The sequence below is a fragment of the Podarcis vaucheri genome (genome assembly GCF_965113315.1).
Source record: "Podarcis vaucheri genome assembly, chromosome: 11".
NCBI lineage: Eukaryota > Metazoa > Chordata > Lepidosauria > Squamata > Lacertidae > Podarcis > Podarcis vaucheri.
In genome coordinates, this window is record NC_138749.1 from 3629189 (window position 1) to 3647883 (window position 18695).

General features: G+C 47.5%; 1 protein-coding gene across 1 annotated transcript in view; it reads left to right on the top strand.

Annotated features, from left to right (window-relative positions):
- NOL6 (nucleolar protein 6) overlaps positions 1–18695 on the top strand; it is a 74682-nt gene that overhangs the window by 16967 nt on the left and 39020 nt on the right. The window contains exons 13-21 of the mRNA XM_082241809.1: positions 745–867; positions 2809–2957; positions 5668–5743; positions 8053–8193; positions 8989–9106; positions 11341–11495; positions 13135–13298; positions 14822–14974; positions 16756–16853. Coding sequence (XP_082097935.1) covers positions 745–867; positions 2809–2957; positions 5668–5743; positions 8053–8193; positions 8989–9106; positions 11341–11495; positions 13135–13298; positions 14822–14974; positions 16756–16853 — 1177 coding nt within the window. The remainder of the gene's footprint in view (positions 1–744; positions 868–2808; positions 2958–5667; positions 5744–8052; positions 8194–8988; positions 9107–11340; positions 11496–13134; positions 13299–14821; positions 14975–16755; positions 16854–18695) is intronic.

Genomic DNA, 18695 nt, shown 5'->3' on the forward strand with positions numbered 1-18695 from the left:
TGCACTGGTGTGCTTTCGAACTGCTAGGTTGGCAGGAGCAGGAACTGAGCAATGGGAGCTCACCCTGTTGCGGGGATTCGAACCGCTGACCTTCTGATCGGCAAGTCCTAGGCTCTGTGGTTTAACCCACAGCGCCACCCGCGTCCCTTAATAATGTCTTAATAATAATAATAATAATAATAATATTTATTGTCATTGTACAACCTGTGTACAATGAAATTAAACAAGCCTCCCTCCACCCCCAAACACTCAATCTCTTATCAAACAACACACCACCTTGCAAGTCAATTTCGCTGTTATTTATGTTATGTCTTGCTTCAACGTCGTTTTTATGAGGATATACGCTCGGTCTTTATTACCCCTGTCATACGGAAAATTCCAACTGGGTTTGAACCTAAATGCTTAAAATCCTTGTTAGAGGACAAGGATCCAGAGATCACGCTAAGGGTGGCCAAATTCTGCGCGGCTGCCATAAAACTCAGGGAACAAGCTGTGCAATTACAAAGACTTAAGACCTCAGATGCAAACCCTAGATAATATTTTAGAGATCTAAACCACATTTCTAATTGCTGCCGAATTCGTATTGTTTATTGTTATATTTGATTGTTAATCCAAACTTAATTCTATTGTGTTTTATGCTCGTTTAGTATGGTATGTAAAACTGGTCTGGGACCGTAATAAAATCTATATATATCTTTGCAGTGTGGCCCATCTAATTTTGCTTGTCTCATCTTTTTCGCCCAGTGGCCAATTGACGTTGATCCCCCGAAACACAAAGACTTTGGGTCCCTGTCATTTGGACTTCTGCTGAACCTTGAATTTGCAGGCAGCATCCTAGAGAGGGGACCTGGAGGGGACAGACCAGAGGTAAGACTGGAAGAGTGCTCTGGTCCCCATTATTGGGTGCCCAAGAGATTTTCTGCCTACGCTTTTGCCAAGCTAAGCTAAGCACTTGGCTCCTTATCTCTCTCGCCCTGACCTAGCCACTGTGATCCACGCGACAGTCACCTCCAGACTGGATTATTGTAACTCGCTGTATGTGGGGCTGCCCTTGAGACTGACCCAGAAACTCCAGCGGGTGCAGAATGCCGCGGCGAGACTCCTTACAGGATCACATTTGCCCAGTGCAATACAGTGGTGCCCCGCAAGACGAATGCCTCGCAAGACGAAAAACTCGGTAGACGAAAGGGTTTTGCGGTTTTTGAGCTGCTTCGCAAGACGGATTTCCCTATGGGCTTGCTTCGCAAGACGAAAACGTCTTGCAAGTTTGTTTCCTTTTTCTTAACACCATTAATACAGTTGCGACTTGACTTCGAGGAGCAACTCATAGAACGCGGCGTGGTAGCCTTTTGTTTTTGGTGATTTTTGAAGCTTTTCCAAAACTTTTCCGACACCGTGCTTCGCTAGACGAAAAATTCGCTAGACGAAAAAACTCGCGGAACGAATTAATTTCGTCTTGCGAGGCACCACTGTACCAGCTGCACTGGCTCCCGGTGGAGTACAGGGTCAGGTTTAATGTGCTGGTTTTAACCTTTAAAGCCCTATATGGCCTAGAACCCTAGTACCTACGGGACCGCCTCTCCTGGTATGTCCCACGGAGGACCTTGAGGTCTTCAAACAAAAACATCTTGGAGATCCCAAGCCACAGGGAGGTTAAACTGGTCTCAACCAGAGCCAGGGCTTTTTCCGCTGTGGCCACGATCTGGTGGAACGCTCTGTCACAAGAGACTAGGGCCCTGCGGGACTTGACATCTTTCCACGGAGCCTGCAAGCGGAGCTGTTCCGCCAGGCCTTTGGCCAAGGCACAGTCTGACCCCCTCCTTTGGTAATCCTCACAGAACTCTAGCCCAATGGTTGCCATCAATTTGATTTGAACTGATTTTATAATGAATTGATTTGAATGCTGTATGACTTTATTGTTGTTAGCCGCTCTGAGCTCTGGGGAGAATGGGATATAAATAAAAAAAAATATATTATTATTATTAGGCACAACCCATTGGTGGTGAAAGTGCTCACTTTGATTTCAATGGGACTTTTTCAAGGCACGATTATTCATGAAAGAAACTTCCTTGTCCTGTTTTGCACACCCTTTTTCCTTGCTGAAAAATGGTATTTTGGACCCATGGAACTCTCCGCCACTGGAGATTCAGCAGGCACCTTCTGTGCCAAATTTTTGCACCTGCTAAAAGCTTTTCTATTCTGCCAGGCCTATGCAGGCGATTAAGAAGACATTCACAGTGGCTAATGCATGCCTGTTTTTAGATTTTTCATGGTTTTATTGTATTATTTTATGTTTTTATTGCTGTACACCACTTTTATGTATTTTTATGACATAGTGATATACAATTTTTTAAAATAAATGAATTAAACCTATTTAGTGCCGCTTTTGCTTTCTTGCTAATTTCTGAAAAGTTAAAACTCTTTTTTATGCAATTTATTTTTAAAGAATGAAGGTCAGAATCACTTCCTTTTTTCTGCATCCTTTGCAAACAGGATTAGAGTTACCTGTGAAGACAAATTGGCACCTAATGCCCCATTTATATTTGTTTTGGTTCTGCTTTAATTGTTTGGCAGTGGTTGAAAAACACAAACCAAACCCACAGAAGTTAACTTGTACTTGTATCTGTGCAAACCCGGGAATTGTGGGCCTGGCCTGCAGAACGTTCCTCTATTTTGTTTTTTAAAATGTCTTTATGAGTATATAAAAAATGAATTAAATTACGTTCATTTTAGTATAAACAAAGCAAGCCTATGAGGAAGAGAGAGAAATGCCTTTCATTTCCCCTCTCTCGGGGTTTGATCCTGCAGGCGCTGGAGTTTCGGCAGTTTTGGGGGAAGCGATCGGAGCTGAGGCGTTTCCAAGATGGCGCCATCTGCGAGGCCGTTGTGTGGGACGCACCAAACATGAGCCAGAAGCGACTCATTTCTGAGCAGATCATTCGCCACCTCTTGCAGTTGTGAGTAGCATGCGGGGACTCGGTTTTGGGGGACCCAGAGAAGGCGAAAACGGGGGTTTGTGTGTGTAAGACCATTGGTCACTGGAACACAACCGGAGTGTTGCTGTTGGAGCACCTCTTCCTTCTCCAGGCAGATCAAGAGGAGAAGATGGCTGCAAAGGTTGCAAGGTTTCTAGCTGGGCCAATCAGAATAAGGTCCACTATTTGACTGCTGATTCGGGACCCTAAACTGTGTTTTATATAATGGACTTTTTATTTTGCTCTGTGTATATCGCCATGTTTTTTGTGTCGCTATGGCCGACGGCTGACGCAAATAAAGCTTCATTCATACATTCTTTGAGGAGAAGCTAAAACGTTTGGAGATTTCTAACTTCGAGAAAAGGCAGGTGGACCTATAAAATTATGGACAGCATGGAGAGAGGAGATAGAGGAAAATATTTTGCATCTGCCATGCTTGTTAAGCACGTAAGAACAGGGGTCAGCAAACTTACTACGCCTCAGGCCGATGTCTCCAGTGCCGATTGTGCGGAGGGTGGGGGAGCGCGTGCACACGTTATTTCCAGCGCACTTCCGTGTCAGAGGAGCACCAGAAATAGCTTATGTGCATGGGCCTCCGACCCGGATGTGCACCGGAAATGTGCACAAGCTATTTCCGGTGCTCCTCCGACCCGGAAGCGGGCAGCCGCACAGCGCAGCGCTGGTAAGAGCGGGCAGTGGGGTTGTCATGGGCCAGGTGAATGAGTCCCTCGGGCCTTATCCGGCCCACGGGCCTTAGCTTGGGGACCCCTGCATAAGACGATCCTGCTGGTTAGAGTGAACAATAATCATAGAATCATAGAGTTGAAATAGACCACAAGGGCCATCGAGTCCAACCCCCTGCCATGCAGGAAACACCATCGGAGCACTCCTGACATACGGTTGTCAAGCCTCTGCTTAAAGACCTCCAAAGAAGGAGACTCCACCACACTCCTTGGCAGCAAATTCCACTGTCGAACAGCTCTTACTGTCAGGAAGTTCTTCCTAATGTTTAGGTGGAATCTTCTTTCTTGTAGTTTTCTCTGGAGCAGCAGAAAACAACCTTTCTCCCTCCTCTATGTGACATCCTTTTATATATTTGAACATGGCTATAAATAATATCATCAGTAACTAGCCAATGCACTGCCTCCACGGTCAGAGGCAAGATGCTTCTGAATACCAGTTGCTAGAAAAGGGAGGGAAGGGTGGTCTTGGGTTCAAGTATTGCTTGCAGGTTCCCACAGGTGGGAACAGGATGCTGAACTAGAGAGGCCATTGGCCTGTTCCAGCAGGCTCTACTTACTTTCTTACCACGTTCTCGTGTTACGAATGCAAAATATATTTCCTCTGTCCTCTCTTCATACTATTCATAAAAGGTAAAAGCGGGTGGCACTGTGGCCTAACCACTGAGCCTTTTGGGCTTGCCGATCAGAAGGTCAGCAGTTCATATCCCTGTAATGGAGTGAGCTCCCATTGCTTCATCCCAGCTCCTGCCAACCTGGCAGTTCAAAAGCATACCAGTGCGAGTAGATAAATCTGTACCACTGGGGCGGGAAGGTAAACGGTGTTTCCGTGCGCTCTGGTTTCCGTCGCGTTGTCCCGTTGCTCCAGAAGCGGTTTAGTCCTGCTGGCCACATGACCCAGAAAGCTGCTTGTGGACAAATGCCGGCTCGCTCGGCCTGAAAGCGAGATGAGTGCCGCAACCGCATAATCGCCTTTGACTGGACCTAACCATTCAGGGGTCCCTTGCCTTTACCTTTATCTTATACTACAGTCATACCTTGGGTTACAGATGCTTCGGGTTGTGCATTTTCGGGTTGTGCACTGCGCCGAACCCAGAAGTACCAGAAGAGGTTACTTCCGGGTTTCAGCGCTCATGCATGTGCAGAAGCGCTAAATTTCACTAAATTTCGCTGAATCGCAACCCGTGTGTGCACGGACGCGGTGCTGCGGGTTGCGAACGTGCCTCCCGCACGGATCATGTTCGCAACCCGAGCGTCCACTGTATTCATAATTTCATAGATCCACAAACTTCTCCCACACTAGCCGTGGCAATGGAACAAAAGTTTTTTTTCTGAAGCAGTGTACCTTTAGTCTCGGACAAACCACAGGGTGGGCCTATTGCTGTCAGCGGCTGTACTCAGGGCTATTCTTCTAGAAAAGGAGGTGCCAGAACTCACCGCAAACGCCCCCTTTCTTTTATTATAATGCCGCCCACCTGAAAGATGCTGGAACTAGCTCCTGCAAGCTCTGGCTGAAAAACGCCCCATCTGTACTCATGGGCTGTCCACTGTTGGCAACAGGATACTGGGCCAAATGGTCTGAGCCCACCAAAGTAATTCGGGCGGCAGCCTTGGCTGGTCCCAGAGGAAGCTGGTTCTCTTTTGCCTGTGCCACCGCAACAGTTGCTGATGCCACCATCATCCTGTGAAGGCTGGCGAATTATCTGTCCTAACAGAACGTTGCGTAAAGAAACCCCCGTGTTCTGCAGGCTCTCCTCACTGGGTGCATTTATGACTTTTGTGGTTTCACCAGGCATTGAGCCCACATAGGCTCTCCCAAGCTTTTATCAAAGTCCTTGAAAAAACATTAGAAACTTCGTTTTAAAAAAAGAAAAGAGAGTTGATTAGAAGAAAGGAGCGCGTTCCCTGTTTAAAAGCCTTTCATGGTTTGGCACTCTCTTATCTCTCTGCAGACACATGGACATTCCGGAAACATCCATCTGCTATACAGGTGCCCTGCTGGAGCCTGTGATCAAGCTGCGGCGTGAAGTAAGCAGCCTCTCTCTCCTCTGTGAATTCATGTCCTTTGAAATGCGGTGGAACTTCCCCTTCCTCTCCTCTCCCCTTGTCCCCACCCCCAGGAAATCTGTTCCATAAGGCACAGGGAAAGCTGAGAAAGTCTGTTTTGGAAGCACAATGGCAAAGTGTGTGTGTGTGTGTGTGTGTGTGTGTGTGTGTATGTATGTATTAAATAAAAAAGGACGCGGGTGGCGCTGTGGGTTAAACCACAGAGCCTAGGACTTACCCATCAGAAGGTCGGTGGTTCGAATTCCCACGACAGGGTGAGCTTCCATTGCTCGGTCCCTGCTCCTGCCAACCTAGCAGTTCGAAAGCACCTCAAAGTGCAAGTAGATAAATAGGTATCGCTCCGTCGGGAAGGTAAACGGTGGTTCCGTGCGCTGCTCTGATTTGCCAGAAGCAGCTTAGTCATGCTGGCCACATGACCCGGAAGCTGTACTCCGGCTCCCTCGGCCAATAAAGCGAGATGAGCGCCGCAACCCCAGAGTCGGCCACGACTGGACCTAATGGTCAGGGGTACCTTTACCTTTACCAATGTATTAAATGTGCATACCGTCTTTCATCTGAAGATCACAGAGGGCTTCCCAACACAAAAATGCAACATGAAAAACAAAATACGTAACGAAACCAAAGCAAACCAATTACCCCCCCTCAAACACTTTTTAAAAAGCCATAGATTGTTGTGTCCTTCAAAAAATGGGAATGCAGGCTCCATTGATCGCTGCCTCCTCTGCCCTGTTAAGTCACATCCACACCATATGTTTACCATTGATACCACTCGTGCCTTCCCCCAAAGTATTCTGGGAGCTGTAGTTTAAGGGTGCTGAGAGATGTTTAGCAGATTCCACAGAACTACAATTCCCAGGGTTCCCTGTGAAGAGAGACTGACTGTTACAGCACTATTGAGAATTGCAACTCTCAATTCTGTGTTGTTGTTTTCCTGGTGTCTGCCTTTTTTCGTTAAGGGCAGCTATGAGAGCAACTTCCTGGAATCACTAATTGCAGGTTTTGGATGAGAGTTTTTGGGGTATCAATGTGGTGATGGGGAATGGTTAGCCCAGTTCCCCTCGTGCCATGGACCTCATTCTGACCAGAGAGGCCCATGCAGCTGCTGTTTCAGGAAAACCCAGAAACCAGACTTGTTAAATGCATTCACAGATTGAACATACAGTCATACCTCTACTTTCGTATCCCCCTAGATACAGAATCTTTGGGTTACTGCCACAGCAAACCCGGACATGTATACTTCTGGGTTTCGCCATGCGTGCATGCGCAGAAGCACTCCATCGCTGCGTGCACGGAAGTGCGTCTCTATTTACATAATTTTCAGGGTGCAAACGGACCCCCGGAACGAATTAAGTTCTTATCCGGAGGGTCCACTGTATTCTCTAGTTTGGTAGTTATCCTCCTGTAAAGGGCAGTGTCTATTGTGCCAAAATAAAAACGTCAGGTGGTTATGTCACATGGCTGTGTCCAGATGGTCTGCAGGTGGCACCCTTCAGCTGCGATATTTCGGACGGGAGTGCGTTGCAATCTGCTTTAGATCTGCTTTCTTTAAGGGAGCGTCAAACCGACTGCCAAAATCCAGTTTCTCCTAAGAAACCGGTGGTCTCACACTGCATGCACGCATGGGAGACAGTCTCTTTCCACATGTGTTGTGCATGGTCTCCCCACACGTCTGGGCACTCCCTGTGGGACTGGCAGACTTTTCCAGATCTCCCCCCCCCCCCACACAAAAAAGTGGAAGGTTGAGGTTTCGGAATGTCCATTTGGCTAACTTAGACAAAAAGTGCCTCTCATATTCCAGCTGATTCACACGTCTCCAGATTTTCCCCAGCCAAGGAATGCAGATTTTGTATGCTATGTTTTATATATTAATGTTCTCCCAACTAGGCCCTTTTGAAAGATATCCTGCTGCAGATTGAGAGGCACAGACAAGATGGATCTTTTTCTATGAGCTGGATGAATATAACCAGTCTTAAATATTTTGGACTACAACTCCTGCCTTGCCACCCTCAGCCAGCTATCTCTCTTTAATTTAGTAGCATGTAAGGGTCAGTAAGGGACGTGGGTGGTGCTCTTTATTGGAGGATTTCCCCCCTAAATTGATTTCTGAATTCTGAATTTATCGTTATTCACATTTTATACTTTCTTTTATGCTGGTTTTTTGTTGCATCAGTTAAGTGTTTTGAATTTGTTGTTAGCCGCCCTGAGCCCGGTTTTCTGAACCAGGAAGGGTGGGGTATAAATAAAAAAATTATTATTATTATCTTGAACAGCCGGCAGGTACTGGCGAGGAGGCCATGTTGAGCGTCGTCCGCTCGTACGACGACCTGAGTCGCAAGCTGTGGAAACTGGAGGGGCTGCCGCTGACGGTGACGTCCGTGCAGGGGGCTCACCCTGCCCTCCGATACACGGATGTGAGTTTGAGCCAACAAAGGGCGGCTGTCGGAGGACACGCTCGGTCTGTTTAGACGGGTCTCCTGCGCCGTAATGCACGCTTCTGTGGCAACGGTTTTCGTGGCAGGGCAGATTGCGAGGGAGGCAGGTGCATTAGGATTTGGCCACCCCATGGGGGGGATCTGTTGGGATACTGCCAGGGAGACGGGGGCTTCCCCCAGCTGGCTCCGGACGATCACCGGTCTCCCATGGAACAGCATCAGTCAGTTAGCGACACGAGACTCAGAGACGTTCCAAGACCCATGCACACCCTATTCTTCGGCAATCAGCCTTCTTTATGGTCCAGCTCTCACTTCCATACATCTCTACTGGGAAAACCATAGCTTTTACTACACGAACCTTTGTCCGTATTTCATTTTATTTCATTCTCTCTCTCTCTCTCTCTCACACACACACACACAATAAATTATTTATATATATATATATATATATATATATATATATATATATATATATAAATCTATATCTATATCTATATATCTATCTATCTATCTGTGTGTGTGTTTGTGTGTGTATAAAATTTATTATTTATTACTATTATCATCACCCCCCAGTGAATTCTGCCTTTTAAATGTCGTAACAAAGGTGTCCCAGAGAGCCATTGGCCACCCACCATCCTTGCAGCCCTTTGCAATTGGAAATGGGGCTTTTTCTGCCAGGGGTGTGTACCCTGAGGATGTGCTGCTTCCTTGAGATCTTGTGTGGATTCCCCCTTTTCTTGCTCCTCTTAACGTGCCTTCCTGGTTCTCTCTCAGGTCTTCCCTCCGGTGCCCGTGAAACCAGATTACGCCTACCACGCCAGGATCGAGGGCCGGGAGTCCCTTCTGCCCTTGGCAGAGAAGCCATGCCCAGCGTATTTAGCACCAATGAAAGGCAAGGATGGGTAATGTGGGTGAGACTGTCTCAAAGTGGGCAAGGGGCATTGTGAGTCCCCCCTGCTGCTTCTTCATTTTGTAGTAACCAAACAAAACCCTGTGTTGCAAAGAGAATGTCAGCAATGTCTAGACAATCTTTATAGAATTTCTTCAAACCATACCAAGTCCAAAATGAAATCTTTCGTCTCAAAGTCTCTGGAAATCTTTAAAAGAAGTGAGGTACCAGACTTGGTGTGATGCAGGTGGTGCTGTGAGTTAAACCACAGAGCCTAGGACATGCCGATGAAAAGGTTGGCGGTTCAAATCCCCGCGACGGGGTGCGCTCCTGTTGCTCGGTCCCTGCTCCTGCCCACCTATCAGTTCGAAAGCACGTCAAAGTGCAAGTAGATAAATAGGTACCACTCCGGCGGGAAATTAAACGGCATTTCCATGCGCTGCTCTGGTTCACCAGAAGCGGATTATTCATGCTGGCCACATGACCCGGAAGCTGTTCACCAGCTCCCTCGGCCAATAAAGCGAGATGAGCGCCGCAACCCCAGAGTCAGTCATGACTGGACCTAATGGTCAGGGGTCCCTTTACTTTTACCAGACTCTGTACGATGAAAGACAAGCTGTGAAGCTTTGTGTATTCAGCCAATATGATGTCCAACACTGAACAGTTATTCCGGATATTGACAACTATTTCGTAGAATTATTCGTCAGCGTGGTGGGAGGATATAAAATTGCTTCATAAACCCATCTTATTTCGAATGAATGTATGTAAATGAAAATATCAAATGCTGTGGAACAGTTCTCATGTAATAATGGGACTGTTCCACAGCATTTGATATTTTCATTTACAGTGGTACATCTGGTTGCGAACGGGATCCATTCTGGAGCCCTATTCGCAATTCCTGAAAGGAATGCAACCCGCGTCTGCGCACATGCGGGTCGCGATTCGCCGCTTCTGTGCATGCGTGTTACGTCATTTTGCGCGTCTGTGTGTGCGAGAGGCGAAACCCGGAAGTAACCCTTTCCGGTACTTCTGGGTCGACGCGGGATGCAACCTGAAAAGACGTAACCCGCAGCGTTCGCAACCCGAGGTATGACTGTACATACATTCATTCAAAGTAAGATGGGTTTATGAAGCAGTTCTATATCGTCCCAATTAAAATCGTTAGTAGGATTGGAATATCACTTGTTATCTAATAGTGAGTTTTGGACACAATGGAGGGGTAAAAGATTTGGATTATTATAAAAGATGCGGGTGGAAATGATTATAATAATAACAATAATTTATTATCTATACCCCGCCCATCTGGGAGGGTTTCCCCAGCCACTCTGGGCGGCTTCCAACAAAATATTAAAATACAATAGTCCTGTCTGAGCCTGCCGTTACAAATGGTGCTTTTTAAGCATAAAATAAAGACACTGAGGCCAGCAATATTTCCATGGACGGAGGGCAGCTAAATTCAGACTTCTTCCCCTTCCTCCAGTCCGTTTATTCTCCTTCGTCCTCTCCAGCCGCATGGCTGCATTCCAATGTCTCACATTACCTACATCTGGTCAAGGCTTTAACCCACCCACAAACGATATAGGGTTACACTGCCCAGAAAGGGGGGGGGGACATAACTCCATATGAGGTCATGCATTCCAATACATTGTAAAGCTCAGAGTGCTGGTCAGCCGAGGTCAGGGGGCACCCTGCAATATTACAAGCCTTTACCATGGCTATGACTCCCACATAGTCCACCAAACATTAAAAGCATTCCTAAACAGGGCTGCCTTCAGATGTTCTAAAAGTCTGATAGTTGTTCTTTTTGACATCAGGTGGGAGGACGTTCCACAGGGCGGGTGCCACCACCGAGAAGGCCCTCTGCCTGGTTCCCTGTAATTTTGCTTCTCGCAGTGAGGGAACTGATTCACAATCAGTTTCACAAGTTAGGTTATCCCTGTCCAGACTGGGGCGCAGCTGGGCCACCAGGCAAAGCTGACGGAAGTCACCCCACGCTTCCAAGGCCACCTGGGCTTCGGGCAACAGCAAGGGGTCCAGGAGTAGCCACAAGCTATGTACCCGCTCCTTCAGAGGAAGTGTAACCCCATCAACCTTCCGGCCATCTGCTCTAGGGAACACTGCTTCAGTCTTATCTGGATGGAGCCTTATCAGGATCTTCGCCTGCCCTTCTCCTGCTTCCATGCTGATCCTTGCACCCTCCGTTAACTCTTTTGCCTCCTCCTTCCCTCTTGCACCAGTGATCTGCCACATGGAGGGCAGCGGCCAGTGGCCTCAGAGCAAGGAAGCCATCCGGCGGGTCAAGGCCGCCTTCCAGCTGCGGCTGGCAGAACTTCTCCACCAGCAGCACCATCTGCTCTCCAGGGCTTCGCCCGCCTACACAGACGTCTATAAGGTAATTGTGCCGGAGGGTGGGTGCGTTCGTGCACATTTGGCCCCCGCAGATGCGCAGGAAGGTGGAAGCCGCTGCCTTGCGAAATGTGACCAAGGGGTCTGCTATCTTGAGAGAGAGAGAGAGAGAGATGGGAAGTAGGACTCACTCCCACCAGTTCCACTGTGACAGGCCAGCTCCATCAAGTCTCCTCTCCTGTCACCTGGGAGAGATGGAAAGCAGAAGGCTCAGCCGGTCAGCTTTGCCGAAAACCCGGCTCCACCAGGCTCCTCCTATGCTTGAACTATGCAAGCTGGCCGTTATAAGAACAAATATTAATATATTCGTGCTTGAGTTTGATTTCTTCCTCTGCCCTCCTCACACCTTTTCCCTTGTGTGCCGTGTTTCTTTAGAGCATAAGCCTGTGGGCATGGGCAAATAAATAATTAATAATAATAATAATAATAATAATAATAATAATAATAATAATAATATATTTATACTCTGCCCATCTGGCTGGGTTTCCCCAGCCACTCTGGGCAGCTTCCAACAGAATACAGTCATACCTCGGGTTACAGAGCCTTCAGGTTGCTTTTTTTGGGTTATGGACCACCGAAACCCAGAAGTAGCCGAATGGGTTACTTCCGGGTTTGGCAGTCGCACATGCACAGAAGCAGTAAAACGCGCTTTGCACATGTGCAGAAGCACCAGATTGCAACCTGTGTGTGCGCAGACGCGCTGCTGCGGGTTGCAAACGTGCATCCCGCACAGATCACGTCCGCAAGCCTAGAGTCCACTGTATTAAAAACACAATAAAACATCAAACAATAAAAACTTCCCTAAACAGGGCTGCCTTCAGATGTCTTCTAAAAGTCAGATACCGTATTTTTCGCTCTATAACACGCACCTGACCATAACACGCACATTGTTTTTAGAGGAGGAAAACAAGGGGGAAAAATTCTGAATGAAACAGTGGATGTATCATTTTTGTGCCTCATGCTGTGGCCACAGACATGTGATCTGATGGTGAATTTGGGGTGACCCAGTGCAAAAATCCTGAGAATCTCTGTGGATCTGTGCTTTGTAACCACGTTTTTGAACCATTGCAGCCCCAGGCAACAGTGGGTGCGTGATTTTTTTGGTGCAGGCTGTAGCCATGGACATGCTATGTGATCTGATGGTGAATTTGGAGTGACCCAATGCAAAGATCCTGAGGAGCCACATGGATCCATGCTTTGTAACCACGTTTTAAGTGGGGAGGGAAGGAAAAACACAGAAGGGACAAGGAGTACGAGAGGGGTGTGCAGAGAAGCAGCGTGCTAAGAATGCAGGAAAGGGGTTGGAAGATTCAGGACTGCGGAACTCCCTCCCACAGGAGAAAGTGATGATCACAAACTTAGATTAGGGAAATGTATGGAGGAGAAGGCCAGGAATGGCTGTGCCCTGCCCTCCAGGTTCAGAGGCAGCAAAGCTACAGAATCCCAGTTGCTAGAAACTGCAGGATGGGAAGGGAGCTCCTGTGTTCGAATCCTGCTCCCTGTTTTCCCACAGGCATCGGCTTTGCCCCTGTGAGACCAGGATGCTGGGCTAATGAGCCATTGGCCTGTTCCGGCAGGCTCTTAAGAAGCAAATAATTTCCCCTCCTGTTCCTCCTCTTTCTCAGGACGGCTATGTCTTCCGCCTCCAAGTGGCTTACCACCGAGAGCCCCAAATCCTGAAGGAGGTGGTCACTCCCACAGGCATGCTGAAACACGAGGTCACGGAAGAATCCGTGCAGCTGGAAGTGGAAACCTTGCATCTACCATTCTTGACCAGCTCACTTCACGGGTAAGCGGAGAGAGGTCTCCCCTTCTGAGAATGATGCCTGCGAGACGCAATGGCCGTGGTGTTCCCCTGAATCCCAGTTGATGGGAATCACAAGGGCAGAGAACATTGCTTGTGCACTGCGGTCCTTCTTGTGGGCTTACAACAACAACAAATATAATAATACAGTGGTACCTCTGGATGCGAACGGGATCCGTTCCGGAGCCCCGTTCGCATCCTGAAGTGAACACAAGCCACGTCTGCATGCGTGGTTCACGATTTGCCACTTCTGTGCATGCGCGTGATGTCATTTTGAGCGTCTGCACATGCACGAGCAGCGAAACCCAGAAGTAACCCATTTCGTTACTTCCAGGTCGCCGCAGAATGCAACCTGAAAACACTCAACCTGAAGCTATTTCAACCCGAGATATGACTAATAATAATAAATAATGCCACCCATCTGTCTTGGGAAACAATGGAGGAATGTGCCTTTGGGGGTGAAGTCGAACTATTGGGAGGTTCAGAGTCTGCTGTGGCTGTAGAGACTGATGTGGGAGAGACATGTTTTGTTGCAGCTGGGGAAAGATGAAGGCGTCCAGCTGTCCATAGCATTTCTTCTCTCTGTGCTCCTCCCAGCACAGAGTCATCCCTCCTCTGGTCAATGCTGCTATTATTACTATTATTATTATTATTATTATTATTACTTATTACTTTTACCAGCCCTTTTTAGGGAAGCTTTTAATGTTTAACAGACTACTGTACAGTGGTACCTCGGGTTACATACGCTTCAGGTTACAGACTCTGCTAATCCAGAAATAGTACCTTGGGTTAAGAACTTTGCTTCAAGATGAGAACAGAAATCGCACGGCGGCAGCAGGAGGCCCCATTAGCTAAAGTGGTGCTTCAGGTTAAGAACAGTTTCAGGTTAAGAACGGACCTCTGGAACGAATTAAGTACGTAACCAGAGGTACCACTGTATTTTAATACTTTGTTGGAAGCCGCCCAGAATGGTTGGGGAAACCCAGCCAGATGGGTATAAATAATAAATTATTATTATCATTAATTATTATTATCATTAATTATTATTATTATTATTATTATTATTATTATTATTATTATTATTATTATCATATTATTATCATATTATTATTACCCTGCCCATCTGGGCCAGGCCTCCCCAGCCATTCTAGGTGGCTCCCAACAGAATATGAAAAACACAATAAAATGCAAACATTAAAAACTTCCCTAAACAGGGCTGCTTTCAGATGTCTTCCTAAAGTCAGGTAGTTGTTTATTTCCTTGACATCTGGTGGGAGGGCGTTCCACAGGGCGGGTGCCACTACCGAGAAGGCCCTCTGCTATGGATGCATGACTTAACTTTCTGTCTCCACTGCGGTCGTCTGCGAGGGATTCTCACCCGGCAAAGTTGATGTCACCAGTCATCATAATAATAGCTTTTTTGGTTTGCTTTCCGTTGCCTTCAGATTACGGTGACGTTGCCGGCAGACTTGGCAGCAGGTCTCAAATTGTTTGCTTCCTCCCTCCAGCCTCCAGCAGCAACATTCTGCTTTCAGCGGCTGCTGCCGTCTCGCCAAGCGCTGGATCAGCGCTCAACTGCTGAGCGACAGCGTCTCGGAGGAATGCGTGGACTTACTGGTGGCCTCCCTCTTCCTGTCCCCAGCACCCTTCACTGTGCCCAGGTAAGGGCACAGCCAGCGTGACATCTGCTTCACAACCTCCTGAGTCTGTTACGTTCCTTTTTTAATTGCTCCTTGGCCAGGTTTCTACGTCCCTTCCATGAATAGGAGCAGTCTACCTGTGAGTGCTGGGGGCAGCACTACCTTGTATTTTTGGTGTTCCCAAAATACGAACCTACCCTGAACGTGCTCCTTGCTGGATCAGACCCCACAGCACTGTTTATCCTGAAAGGCAAGGGGTTCGACGGGATGACCATTTGGTCATGTGGCTTAGGGCCCTTGTATTTACGGGACCGCCTCTCCTGGTCTGCCCCGCAGAGGACCTTAAGGTTCATGAATAACCATAGTTTAGAGGTCCCGGGCCCTAAGGAAGTCAGACTATCCTCCACCAGGGCCAGGGCCTTTTCAGTGGTGGCTCCGACCTGGTGGAATGCTCTGTCCCATTAGACTAGGGCCCTTGAGGATTTAACCTCCTGAAGGGAAGGAAACTGCTGAAAAAGTTTGCTGACCCCTGGTCTAAACCACGGAGCCTCTTGATCAGAAGGTCGGTGGTTCGAATCCCCGCAAAAGGGTGAGCTCCCATTGCTCTGTCCCAGTTCCTGCCAACCTAGCAGTTCGAAAGCACGCCAGTGCAAGTAGATAAATAGGTACCGCTGCAATGGGAAGGTAAACGGCATTTCCATGCACTCTGGTTTCTGTCACGGTGTCCCGTTGTGCCAGAAGCGGTTTAGTCCTGCTGGCCACATGACTCGGAAAGCTGCCTGTGGACAAACACCAGCTTCCTCGGCCTGAAAGTGAGATGAGCGCCGCAACCCCAGAGTCACCTTTGACTGGACTTAACCGTCCAGGGGTCCTTTGCCTTTTTAAAAAAGCCTTTGAAGTCAGTTTTGTTTCAACAAACTTTCCCAGTTAGGTGAACAGACCTCCTTTGCCTGGGCTGTTCGTTTCGTGTTCTTTTTAAACATCTGCTATTTGAGTTTCTTTTAAAATTATTCGAGCTCTTTATAAGATTATGTCTTTCAGCTGGCTTGAGACCTGTACAGTGGTACCTCTGGATGCGAACGGGTCCGTTCTGGAGCACTGTTCGCACCCTGAGTAGAACGCAAACCGTGTTTGTGGGTTGCGTTTCGCTGCTTCTACACATGCGTGTGATGTCATTTTGAGTGTCTGCGCATGCGTGAGCAGTGAAACCCGGAAGTAACTCGTTCTGTTACTTCCGGGTCGCCACGGAGTGTAACCTGAAAACGCTCAACCTGAAGCATATTTAACCTGAGGTATGACTGTATGTGAAATTAATATAATACACAATACAGCTAGAATAATGCTCGCCAAAACTCAATACATCCAGAGGGTGTATAATTATATGTTGTCTCTCTGTTATTTTGTTTTGTAATGAATATAAAAATTGGGAAATTTGTGGAAGGGAATTTGGGTCGACCTTAGAAAAGGGTGTAAAGAATGAGTATTGTTGTTTAAATTGAGGTCTATAAGTTAAAATTGGTTAATTAAGATGAATTAAGTATAATAATAATAATAATAAGGTAAAGTTGGGGACAAGAACTTGCTGAGCTAACTATTGGAATTGGAATACAAGAAGGGGAGGTGTGGGGAAGTCAGGGAAAGATGTTAAGAAAATAAGGATCCGAAACTATACTTGTTATTTGTGTTGTGTTTGTCTTTGTTTTTGTGTTTGTTTAAAAATTTGTGAAACTTTAATAAAAATGTATACAAAAAATATATATATAGAATAACGCTCGCCTTTCGTGACTCTTCTCTCTCCACAGCTCCCCGCAAGTGGGATTCCTTCGGTTCCTTTTCCTGCTCACCACTTTTGACTGGAAGAACAGCCCCCTCATCGTCAACCTGAATGCTGAGCTGAACGGTGAGAGAGGTGGAGGGAGGGACAGTAGAAACAGAGAGAGCCTGCAGGATCAGGCCCGTGGTCTCTCTTGTCCAGCACCCTGTTCTCACAGTGGCTGATGAGATGCTGGTGCGAAACCTGCAACAGGATGAGAGCACAAGAGCAACACACTCTCCTTCAGTGGTTTCATAGAATCATAGAATCATAGAGTTGGAAGAGACCACAAGGGCCATCGAGTCCAACCCCCTGCCAAGCAGGAAACAGGTTTCTAGCACCTGGGATTGATAGAATCAAAGAATTGTAATAATAAATAATAATAATATTTTTTTATTTACACCCCGCCCTTTCCGGTTCAATAACCGGGCTCAGGGCGGCTAACAACAAATTTCAAACACTTAATTATAAAAACAGCATAAAATACAGTATAAAAACGTGAATGACAATAAAATTCAAAAATCAATTAGATAATCCCCAGGGCTAGCTGGCTGAATTGGTCCTACTTGGGCCAGCGAGGAGGCCAGGGGAGGCTTAGCTGTGGGATCCCAGAGTGGGTGATCTTCATAAAAGGAGAGGGGGAGGGAAGAGAAGGGAAATAAAAGGCCAGGTGGAATAACTCTGTCTTACAGGCCCGACGAAAGGAGGTTAAATCCTGCAGGGCCCCTGGTCTCATGGGACAGAGCATTCCACCAGGTCGGAGCCACCACTGAGAAGGCCCTGGGCCCTGGTGGAGGATAGTCTGACTTCCTTAGGGCCCGGGACCTCTAAACTATGGTTATTTATGGACCTTAAGGTCCTCTGCGGGGCAGACCAGGAGAGACGGTCCCGTAGATACGAGGGTCCCGTAGATACTTGTAGAGTTGGAAGGAACCGGGGGGGGGGTAAGCTAGTCCAACCCCCTGCAATGCAAGAATATTTTTGCCCAGTGTGAGTCTCGAATGCAGGACCCTGAGATTAAGAGTCTCATGCTCTACCGACTGAGCTGTTCCACCATATTTTAAAATTAACAGGATGAACAACTACAGTGGTGCCCCGCAAGACGAATGCCTCGCAAGACGGAAAACCCGCTAGACGAAAGGGTTTTCCGTTTTCGCATTGCTTCGCTAGACAAATTTCCCTATGGGCTTGCTTCGCAAGACGAAAAAGTCTTGCGAGTCTTGCCATTTTTTCCCGCCCCCCTTTTTCTAAGCCGCTAATAGCCTTTTAGCCGCTAAGCCGCTAAGCCTTTAATAGCCACTAAACTGCTAATAGCGCTAATCCGCTAAGCCACTAATAGGGTTGCTTCACAAGACGAAAAAACCGCTAGACGAAGAGACTCGCGGAACGGATTATTTTCGTCTTGCGAGGCATCACTGTAATACGTAGCCTGGTCACATAGAATCATAGTTGGAAGGGACCCTGAGGGCCATCAAATTCAGAAGCATCTTTTCCTCTGACTGGAGGCAGAACTGAGGAGCCACTGATAGCCTCTCTTCCTCCATGAATTCGTCTGTCCTTTCAAGCCGTCCAAGTTGGTGGCCTCCTGTGGAAGTGAGTTCCATAGTTTTAAGTGCTGTGTACCATATTTTTCGCTCCATAAGACGCCCTTTTTCCCCCCTAAAAAGGAAGGGAAAATGTGTGTGCGTCTTATGGAGCGAATGCAGGGGGGAGGCAGGCAGGAAAAGCCCCCAAGAGCCGCACACAAGCTCCGCACGGCTCTTGCAGGCTTTTCCCCAGGAGGGAGAAGGGACTGACGCTGCCAGTCAGTCCCTTCTCCCTCCTCGTAGAAAAGCTTGCAGGAGCTGTGCACTCCTTAAAGGGTGTGTGGCTCCTGTGGGCTTTTCTACGAGGTGGGGGAATTCCCCCACCTCCTGCAAAAGCACACAA